General features: G+C 41.5%; 1 protein-coding gene across 1 annotated transcript; it reads left to right on the top strand.

The window, feature by feature from the left end:
• Positions 1-478: 478 nt before the first annotated feature.
• zbtb34 (zinc finger and BTB domain containing 34) lies at positions 479-11,356 on the top strand. Its single transcript, XM_073466092.1, has 2 exons — positions 479-561; positions 7,499-11,356. The coding sequence occupies exons 1-2, from the start codon at positions 544-546 to the stop codon at positions 9,059-9,061; spliced, it is 1,581 nt and encodes a 526-aa protein (XP_073322193.1). The 5' UTR covers positions 479-543; the 3' UTR covers positions 9,062-11,356.
• Positions 11,357-11,840: the final 484 nt, after the last annotated feature.

Here is an 11,840-nt window from a genome sequence, read left to right as displayed (position 1 = left end):
GGTGGTGGGGTTTCATAAAGATATCTCCCCAGCTGTGCATCTGATCCGTGCCAGATACAGACCAGTGTCATAGTATAGCTCACTATAGTGACGATCCGCTACAGCTTTTACAAAACAGAAAATAAAACACTTAATACATTAAACATTTACTTTTAGTGCCCCCTCACACTGTCAGCGTTGTAAAGTGGAAGCAGTGAGAGTGACTTATGTCCAGCAACGTGCTCTGGGTGTGGGCAGCAGATAAGAGTAAGAGTACGGCCACGTTATCAGTTGAAAACAATTTGGAGAGCGACTGTGGGATTTAATAGGATACTCCGCTATCCCACCGTGTAATGAGAACGTGATGTCTGCATATACAACACTGACATGAGCAAGGGAGGGGCTGCTGCAAAACACACTGATAGAATGAATGCAAAGAGCCAAAAGAACACTTCCTGTTGATGCAAAAATTGCAGCAGCAACTGTCTGACACATCTGGACTGGAGAGGGGGGGAGGCCTGGCTGTAGTGTTAGCGAACTACTGAGGGGAATGGACAACGATTCATGTTAATCTGGAAGACGGTGAGTTTAGTGGACTTCATCTTTGACTTCGACTGGTGACAGTAATGTGTCTGTAATGTCTGTGTGCCTTTGCTCTTACGGTGAAAGTAATGGGTGAAATAATTGCCTGTGACCGAGCGTTAGCACCTCAATGCTAGCTAGCGTTAGCCGATCCATAGCGCCAGTCGCTATGGATCGGCTGCTAGCTAAGCTAGCGCCAACTACTAGCACAGGATAGCTAGCATAGTAGCTATGACAGCCGACATAGTTTTAACCGCATTCGACGTTGTGATTTAGTTTCAGAATCATACACTGTCGTCAAGCATGTGTGCAGTCACGGGAAGCACGACTCAGTCGTTAAGTAATCTACCGTACGAGACAAAGTGAAGTGTGTGGGAAAGTTACGCATTTTTTCTAAAATAATTGTTCGTAGGCTAACGTTAGCTAATACAGCTTGTTAGCCAGTGCTTGTTTGCTGCTTGATAGTTGGGTGGTTCGGCCCTGTGAGTCGGTGCACTGTTTTAAACTAACGTTAATCTAGCTACAAGTCACCGTGAAATGAGAAATGGTGCAGATAACAATAAAAGCAGACGGAAGCGACGGTCGAGCTAACGCTAACGTTAGCGGCTCCGCAATGTATATCCCACATCATTAGCTAACCGACAGCTAACGTTGACAGAATGGTTTGCAATAAAGTTTGAGACGCCGCACATTTGCCCCCCAATGTATCGGAACTATGTGCACGTATGATGGGATAAACAGTACATGCTAATGTCCCTCAGTGTTCATTCACGATGAAGCTAACACGGGTAAACGCGAGTAAGTTATGGCACGATCAATGTATAGCGAAGACTTGCATTAATTTACCTGACTCGCGTTATTCAGTAACTGTTACCACTGGCACCAGGCCCGTGTGTGATCAGTGTGTCAGAACCGAACCTGGATACCGTCAGTGGGTTTCACAGGACATCTGTTAAGCTCAAAGACTAAAGGTACCATTACTAGCAATGCTCTTGGTAACAATTAGTGTAGCTGTAAAGTAATTGTCCGTGATGTTATGGCAGGGAAGGACAAAGTGCAGGGACATGGCACATTATTCTGTACAACTCGGTTTACCCGGGTCACCAAGGACCGTGTTAATCACCAGTCTCGATCCATTTGCTCTGAGTTTTTCCAATCCGCCGTGTGCTTAAAGCCCAGTTTGAACCCAACAGCATGAGTTGTTTCTGGACAATTGCGTCTGAAACTAGTGTAAATAGTATAACTACGTGGCATGTCGGATCAGAATAGAGCCAAACCAATTACCAGTTTTGCACGAGTCAGGCACCATGGCTTTGCACCCAGTCAACTCTATTCGTTAATGTCCCGTTTCTGTTGGGGAGAAGCAGTAAAACGGAGTCGGTTCGAACGGCCAGCTGAAATGAGTGGTTGTGCAATACGAGGCATATAGATGCCAGGTGCATATAGTAATGTCTTATGAAACAGGACTCTGAGGTCGAGCCTGGAAATGTGGAGAATCAGAAATAGCTGTGGCATTGTCAGGTGTTACTGATTACTTACACTTTTGTAAGAAGCAGATATCAGTAGAGAGCCGTTTTTTACAATTTGTTGTGCGAGCATGATATTGTGGCGTTGATCACTTAAACTCGCATTGACAGTTTGTTGCTTTAACGTATTATGCACACTGTCATAGCTGTAGAATAAGGACACCAGCAAGGTTTAGATTGGGTCCCAGTAAACAACACTTCCACTGTACCATTTTGCCTCCAGGCACTGTATCTGCCAGGAGAATGAAGGTGGACTGGCAATCCAGTCAGGCTGGAAGCTTAGTATCATCTCCATCTGCTTTCACGTCTCCATAATAAACGAAATGAAGGAATAAATTAACATTTTGTGCTTTGATGCTGGTGGTTGGTAGTACGAGGAAGACAGAAATGACGTGGTTGTCTTTGCACCAGCAGCGTCAGCAAAAAAACACTTGGAAATGCTGTGTGTGTCCACTTTAGTATCGATATAGATGTCAGCATGTTTCCTGTTATATAAATCACAAGGTAAAAAGGTAAACCTGTGTTGTTAAACATCAAAGTATTGGTATTTAATAAGTATTTACTACTAGTGTGATATACAGTAGGGATAGACCGTTGATTGACCTGGCTTATTATTGAAGCGGCTATTCAGCGTTTTTTTCCGATTATTGGTATTGGTGATGTTTTTCTGTCGGATTGCCTATAAATTAAATTCATTTAAAAATGTCCTGCTTTGGCTCTGATGCCACATACTTTCTTGGTCTCGTCGCCGCCACAACACTATCTGATTGGTTACACGTCACATGTGATAGCCTGTCAACACTGAAGAAACTGAATCTGCAAAGTAACTAAACATAGCACAAAAAGTAAGGAAATTTGTGTTTGGTAGATTATGGAAAGCCTGTTTATCTCCCTTTTAAATGGTGCCACATTTATAAGGAACATGCATTTGTGGGATGAGCAGCAGAGTGAGTATGTGGGTTGCACCCACGAAAAATTTGCCAAATCTTCTCTGCCAAACAGCTTATTCTGCTGTTGACTGTTGTTTGGTGGATTGGATGATTGAAGTCTGAGGAGACAACACATTTTGGCAATTTAACAATTTATTAATTTAACAAACAGGAGCCTCAGTAGCGTGTGGAAGAATCATACACAGCCACAACAGCCTGGCACCTCCTCCTGATGCTGGTCACCAGCCTGGTCACACACTGCTGTGGGATGGCACCATTCTTTGACCAGCATTTGTCGCAAGTCAGCCAGCGTGGTTGTGTTGGTCACTCTGGCACGAACAGCACGCCCACGCTGATCCCAAAAGTGTTCAATGGGGTCGAGGTCAGGACCGCTGGTAGGCCATTCCATCCTCTCCACTCCCAAATTCTGGAGGTAGTCTCTGAGAAACCTGCTCTGTGTGACCAGGCTGGCCACAAATGTGGCACCATTTAAAAGGGAAATAAACAGGCTTTCCAACGGTATAAGATTTATTGCCAAGAAGCATTGTTACAATAAACAAATAATCTACCAAACACAAATTTCCTTACTTTTTGTGCTATGTTTAGTTACTAACGTTATCAAATAAATGTAGTGGAGTGGCAGTATAAAGTAGCCGTAAATGGGACTACTCAAGTAAGGAACCTCAAAGTTGTACTTAAGAACAGTACTTGAGTAAATTGTCGTTGTTGTTAATTTTGACACTAAGATTTACATTTTTACTGCTAATGCATATCGGTTTTAAATATCTGTTGTTGGTTTCCTTGATAACTAATGTAAATCAATTGGCTCTGAAAAAGCCATATTGGTTGATCCCAATATACAGTATTGTTATACTATATGATATCAAACTTACCTAAAGAAGACAATCAAACTGAACTCTACATGGAGACATTTGCAGGGTTGCATTTCAGCAGCAAATGGGGGCTGACTGAATTCTCTTCCACCTGACCATTTGGCGGCGATAAAACCTGTTTTAAGGGCATTGCGTCGAATGTGTCACTGCTAGCTGTGATTGCAACCATGAAATCACTGCAGTGTGGCTCTAGGTGAAAAGACTATGTAGCAGGATGATATTGTAGTTAATTAGTGCTGGTCTTTAAAAGGCACTGGTCTCAGTGTAAAAAAGCATGATAACTGCTGCAGGAGGGACAGGACAGAACTGCTGTGGACCAAATCATCCCCTTTCAACTCATTACTGTCATCTGAATGCATCACTTGTTGCTTGTAGTGAATGCAGATGTTGGAAATAGGAAGGACTGTCTGTGGATGCGTTTCTGTTATCTCTGAAGACGACCTTGATAATGTGATCATGGCAAACTTCCCTCACTGGACTCTACAGTACAGAATTAAGTATAATTCTGTTAGTCAATTTTGATTTTGGTTCAGGGTTTTTGTGAATGTATGGCTTTTTGTTTTACAAATTACAGAAAGTTTAAGAATATATATGCTGTTGGAAAAGTATAAAGATAGTCTTTTAAGTCTCATGTTCATCTGATGAGCGCGTGAGTAGGCACAAATGAAAGATGAGCATTTACTTGTTTGCCAGTTATTTACTTCTAGAAAACACCTAAAGGCTCAGCATCAAATATTTAGCCCTACATGCTGAGCTCCAGTCGAGCCTAAACAGTTTCCACAAAGCATGTTATCAAAGCCAAATCAAATCATACCTTAACTTCATTCAAAATCTAGTCTATTTTTATCTTGTTTTTTTTTATTGTTATTATCTGTTTTAAATTGCTCTCCCAACCTTTGCCTGTTAAGCAGTTCTGTTCTGGGGCTGCTCTGCCCCACAAGCTGTTTTTCAAAGTCAGTGAAATGCTGCTGATGTTGAAGAAAGTATACAATGTTTGCCTGCTGACTTTGATTTTTCTGCTAATGTTTCTTTTCTTTTTTTTTATGACTTCTTTTTTTTGAGTGACATGCCAGCGTTATAGATTCAGAGACTTAATCGTCATGTCATCTTACCACCAGAGTTATGCTGACCTTATGGTCAGCCAAACTATCACAGTGTACTCAGCATCCTTTATACCTTCCTACATGAAGCCCCCGTGTCAAAAAGGTTTATTACCAGGCAGGGAACTCGAGCCGCAGATGGAATTTTTGAGCTGAGTTTAAACATTTTTGCTTTTTCCCACGTGAGCCAAGCATGTGACCCTTGCCCAGCATGTGCATCTCAACTACTGAGCATGCATTCTTTGGCTTCCCTTCAACTTGGCTCCATTCAGTATGCATGCTGCTGGCAGGCATCGCTGATATGTTTTAGTGTTTGAACATGTTGTATTTGAAGGCTGTTAATGGGCGAGGAAAACTAATGTTCACCGTCTTACGATTCTCTTTGTTGTGTTTTGCTACATCTTTGCTTCTCCTGTGCCAGGATGGGAGCATATGGTTTGTTGGACAGGTGTCTTGGCAAGCTTTTGGCAACTGGAGAAAGTGTTTACGTTCCCAAAGTGCTGACAGGGACTCGATGCGCAAATCATGCTGAATTGCTAGCAAGGGGTAGGGAGGTAGAGAGGAGGAGATGCAGCAGGAGAGATGGGAGAAGGGCAGATGGAGTGGGGGGAGATGAGGGTTAATCTGGAGAATACTAAGGTTTTGCAACACAGAAGTATTTTCTTTTATATACATACTATTACACAGCAAGCACGGTATAATTGGATTTCACAGTTGCAGCTTTTCAAAGGGTGGTTTAACTAGTTCTGCTGACAAGGCAGCGCCTACGTCTGTTAATATTTTATCAACCAGGTCAAGTCTGTATGTTATTGTGTAAGGGTAGTATGCCAGTGTTTGTGCGTCTATGCCTTTCATGCTGGGAATGTGTTTCCAGTGAGCTTCAATGTCATGGCTGGTATGCTATGACATATCTTGATGCGGGGAGAGGCAGTTGTCAGTTGTGCTCATCAGTAGGAATGATGAGATTAATCAGCGAAAAAACCACAATAAGGCTGTTACAAAAACATTTGCAACACTGTCATTACTGTAAGTCATTTATTAAACTATATCAAAGAAGCCTCGGAGAAAGAGACTCTTAGAGAAGGATTAGTTCATGCTCGCCCTTCAAGCAGAACCAGATTTTCTTCTTTCACTGCCAAATTCTGGATCTACATCTTTATGGCTATCCTCACGTGACGTTTACGCTTCACCCCAGCCAGTGTGTGTAGATCATTGGTACATTGTGTTCCAGCAGCCGCAATTGTGCCATCTACATTACGCCCTATGTCCTGTTTAGCAATTATGGGTGCGGATGATTAATACATGTTAAACAAATAAAAAACACCTGACAATTATACATGTAATTAAGTCAAGTTAATGTATAGTTTAAGCTGCATTGTCCAAATTGACATCAGTGCGCTGAGAGAATACATTTCAGAATTTAATCATTCTTAATTACCCCAAGTATCTTTTTCTGCCCTTTTTTCCTTATAAAAATGTTTCATATTGGCGCTATCAGACATCTTCGTTGATACGGATGTATCTGTGATATGCCCAATCTTTAATAAGATTTATTGTGTTAAACTCATAGACTCTTTCCCTCCAGTTTATCAGATTATCTGCCGATAATGTAAATTTTCCACTATCCGCAGATAATTTATCGGTCCGATATATATCGTGCATCCCTACAATATATTGATTGGGTCCTACTCCTTCTAGTACTTAAACTTCATTCTGTTGATGTAGTGCCACCCCAAGAACACAACTAATATTTTAAATTCTTTCTGTATGTTGTAACAACAAATGGTTAAAATTGATATTAGACTCATTATGAAAACTGAAGCTATTTATAAAATGTCTTTGTGATGCAAATCATCATGTTCTGATTATAAACTCACAACAAAATGAGTTTTGGATTTTCCAGTTGGAGCTTAGCAGATGTCTTTTGTTTGTCAAAAATAACATACTTGAGGCAAGATTTATTACTGCTGAACAATAGACTTTATCATCAAAGACAAAGGTGACAGTAAAAGTAAATATAAAAAATATTATATAATATGTTCATTTCACTAGAAAATAGATCAGCGTGAATGACAGAACGGGAAGAAGGCAATATGGATCAAATCCACTAACGCGCCAGTAAGGCTAGTAATACTGAAGGGATAGCGACAGTTTGGCGAAATCTGACAAGGTTGACAAATTTATTTTGTAATTGTCACAAAATATCATATAACTTAAAAAAATGAATAAAATATAGTAACTAACTGAAATGTAGCCTATAATGTGCTGTGTTTGCTGTGATGAATTTAATGGAGTTTCTTTTTTCAGAGAATTTGGCATATACAAGTACTATTTAAAGTAAACCTTTATCCAGTGCTCATCTTAAACAGCCTCCTGTCTCATTTTTCTTACATAAACAGTACAATAGCTTTTTGTTAAATGTGGAAAAGTAAAATCATTCCAAGTGCCATGTTTCAAAACCTAATGTTTTCTTTTCCTGTTTCCACCAGGCTGTCGGCAAACTGGAGAAACATATCCAAGAAATGGACGACGGCAGCTACATCGAGTTTGATGTGCCGGAGTTCAGTAACACTGTACTGACCCAGCTCAATGAGCTGCGGCTGCAAGGGAAGTTGTGTGACATCATTGTTCACATTCAGGGCCAGCCATTTCGAGCCCACAAGGCTGTGCTGGCAGCTAGTTCACCCTACTTTCGTGACCACTCAGCCCTCAGCACCATGAGTGGCCTTTCCATCTCGGTCATCAAAAGCCCTGAGGTGTTTGAGAAGCTTCTCGCATTCTGCTACACAGGTCACATGTCCCTGCAGCTCAAGGATATCATCAGTTTCCTCACTGCTGCCAGCTTTCTGCAGATGCAAGCCATCATTGACAAGTGTACCCAAATCCTGGAGAGCATCCACTCCAAGATCAGTATCCCAGTTACCGTCTGCAGCCCAGAGAAGGACGACTTGCAGACCAGCCACAATGGGGTCAACGACAGCAATCTCTTTATAAACCCTACCCAGATCTCCCCCCCTTACTACTCCCGGCAGACTCAGGCAGGACACGAAGCGCGCTTTGAGCTGGCAGCAAAAGGCCTTGGCCGGGGACGACAGCAGCAAGAGGAAGGCCAGTCGGACCGAGGCAGCAGTGATAGTGTGTCAGAACATGATGCTCCCATGGAGGGAGAAACGGAGCAAGTGGAACTGATTGGCAAAGATGGGCAAGTAACAGATGTGCATGTGAAGATAGAGAAGCCCGACAGGCCCTCTTACTCCGATAGTTCCTCAGCTGGCGATGATGGCTACCACACAGAGTTGGTAGATGGAGAACAGGTTTTGGCTGTTAGTGTGGGTTCCTATGGTCCTGTCATCCAGTCTGCTACCTATTCTTACTCAGGGCTGACCTCCCCTTGCTTTGTCAACCTCAGCAGCTCCAGTCCTTCCCGCTCCATACTCAGTGGCTTCAGAGGTGGTCGAGCCAGGGCAAGGCGTCCCCTGGCCATCCCCGCGGGGGTGCTTAGTCATATCAAACCAGGCTCAGATGACGGCGAATCAGCTGTGGGAACCGCAGGGTTGGAGAACGATGTGCGAGAGCGCTGCCAGCGGAGCCAGTGGTACCCCTACAATGAGAGACTCATTTGCATATACTGTGGGAAGACCTTCAATCAGAAAGGGAGCCTGGATCGTCACATGCGCCTGCACATGGGAATCACCCCATTTGTTTGTAAGTTCTGTGGCAAGAAGTACACAAGAAAAGACCAGCTGGAGTACCACATCCGTGGCCACACGGACAACAAGCCCTTCCACTGTCAGATCTGTGGTAAATGCTTCCCATTTCAGGGCACCCTTAACCAGCACCTGAGGAAGAAGCACATGGGAGCATCAGAGGGCAGTAATCATGTGGACTCTCCAGAGAGGACGGAGGGAAGCTCAGGTCAGAAGGACCAAGAGGATACGTCTGAGGGGATGGCCTTTGAGGCGCAATATGCAGAGGAGGCACCAGCCAATGATATGGAGGAGAGTTCAAAATGCAGTCCGGAGGAGGCTCAAGCATCAAGATGTGATTTTTAGGTCCTGCTTCAGGTTAAGGAAGCTTTAAGAAATGTTTATTTTAACTCAACTTAAAGGACTTTTCTTCTTTTTGAATCGGCTCCCTCCACTATGGACTTTTCTTGCGTCAAGAGTTTCTGTCAATTTTGTGAAAGTTAGATGGTGAATGCAGAGAGCAAATGGGTGCTTTATAGAAATTTGATTCTTTCAAGCAAAGGGAGTAACAACTTACTATTTTTGAGGAGGTCACAATAATCACGACCCCCTCATTGATTTTCTCTTTTTATCTTTCCATGTTTTTTAAAACATATTTACAGAGTTATATAGGCATGTTGCAATAATTGATAATGTGAAAGCTCTGGTAAGATGCTAGTCATATCACCTTTTTACCTGACCTGTTTTTGCACATGTGGCCACAGGAGGTCACTTACTCACAAGGAATGATTTTTCTGCCAGTGCAAAGCTTCGTGTGACATATCCGTTCAATACCTCATGATGCAACTACATACTCATAATAGACAGTATTTTAACTTAAATGAAACTCACCAGGTTCTACCTCATAGCCAAGAACCTACCAGGCACAGATGTATTCACCGTTTTGAAATCCGTTCTAGGTTGTATGTACAGTTATCTTATTGCCAAACCCTGTAAAGAATATTCTCTCAACACAAAGCCTTGATACTTAGGGGAAATATTCCTTGCTGATTGTATGGATTGGGGACAAAGTCCTTGTCAAATGTTTCATGGTCAGCCAGGTTAAATTTATGATTAAGAAGGTGCTATGTTAGGAGTGCATTACATTTGCTAGATTTCCTTCATGTCTGTTTTTGGCGATAGAGAGAATAGAGTAAGACAATGGCTCTGTATACTTTTCAAGACTTTGCTGTCTTATAATGTTTGTTCCACAAAACACTTTTTATCTCATCACTACTGCAGATCTTTGTTGGCCAAGGCATGGATCTTGATGCTATCATCCATGTAATGGGTGAATTATGTCCATACAGTGAAGTCATTTGTATTCCTCTATACTCTGATTGCGGACTTATACTGAATTATTGTATGTGTAAATTGTTTTGTCCTGGGGTAGGCTTCTAGGTTTATACTCAGTGTCTAACAGAGACAGGAGTACTTCAACTCAGCACAGTAGGAACAGCTCTGAGTCTGTTCACATAAATCTACATAGTCTGAATAATATGCAAACAGAAAGAACAAAGGAATCTCAGCCATTTTGACATGGTTTTTCTTCCATTATTTGAAAGAGCTAGCTTGTTTCCTTTTTTTCACTCTGTCCTACCCTTTATGGTGGGACCACTGATCTGTGATCTTTGTTCTCTGTATTGGTTGGGGTCAAATGCATACTTTGTTTTCCTCATTTGTCAATCCGACTTTGGTGTTGACACTTGCGGCATAGCTAGATTATGGCTAAGAGTAAAATGTTGGTAGGGTTAAGTGGTGTTCCAAAGTATTGATGCACTTTGCAGAGTTAGTGGGTGGGGTCGGTGCTGTCCCTTTGATTAAAATGTGCCCATTTCTGTCTTAATTCTGGTGCAGCAGCAAAGTAGTACCTGCTTCACAGCGGTTTGATGAGACTCTGCAATCACATGAATACTATTGGCTACAAGCCATGCATATGGCAACATTATATTTTATCTATACTGTTTGAACCATGGGGATCAGGGATGGGGGTGGTGTTAGTATATAGAGACTTGGTTTTATTTCCATTGTGATTTAAGATAATCTGCATTCACAGTGAATACGTAAAAAGGCCTGATTGGTTATCATGTCATATTTAGCAAATTTAAAGCTCAGCTGGGTGGTCCCTTTTGTGCTATCCTGCTTTCTTACTTGCCATCCAGCTGGTTAATGCCTTTTTAGAAGAGCACCTGCTTTATGCTTTTATTTTGTCCCATCTGGTCCACGCTGAATTTGTGCCAACAAATTGAGTTGGATTATTTCACAGTTATCTTATAATTTTCTACTTTGTGTGCATTTGGTGCGAGAATTTGCTGTTTTATTGCTTATGTCTAATGTTACGTCAAGAGAGCAGTCCTTTTATTCCACTGAATGTGCTGTCATCGTCTACACTCATTGACAGTAAGGATAACAAACCAAGCTTTAGAGGGTTTTTGCAAAAAATCGGTATAGCTAGCTTTCCGTTATTTTTATGTCCAAGGATTTTCCACAAATACTTCATCATCTGTCCACCTTTACAATACATTTTAGATGAATGTTACCAATTCAAGTTAATTTCTGTCCGCTGCAGATGTGATGTGCAGGTGTGACAGCTGATCTGACCTCAACAAAATCTTTTTGTTTTGAAAAAAAAAAAAAAAATTTAATCTGCCTATGATGATTCTTGCCCTTCATCTAGAAACAATTAGGAAATGCATACCTTCTTGCATTATTGTCAGCAATGTTCTGTGAGTAACAGGTACAAACTGCTAAAACGATTTTGTGCCAAGAGTTCACACCAAAGACTAATGGGTGATTTTTGACAGTAAATTTATTGACTGTATTGTGTAATTGAATGCTCATTAAGAAGAATAGGTTCTTAATTTAATGTAGGTCTAGTTCATTGCAGTTTGCAAGGAATGTACGTTTCCCAGCTTATAACAATCACTTGTGTACAATTTGAACAATTTGCTAAGAATTCATTAAGCAGCGAAGTCATAAATAACATATATTAAGCCATATGAAAGCTGACAATATAAAAGTTGTGCAATAGGTATTGTAATTGTTTAAAGCCAATGTAAACAAAAGAGAGAATACTTCACAAAAAGTGGCATCTTAAACTTAGTGC

This window comes from Pagrus major, chromosome 5 (genome assembly GCF_040436345.1).
Source record: "Pagrus major chromosome 5, Pma_NU_1.0".
Lineage (NCBI taxonomy): Eukaryota > Metazoa > Chordata > Actinopteri > Spariformes > Sparidae > Pagrus > Pagrus major.
This window is presented reverse-complemented; position numbering and strand designations above follow the sequence as displayed.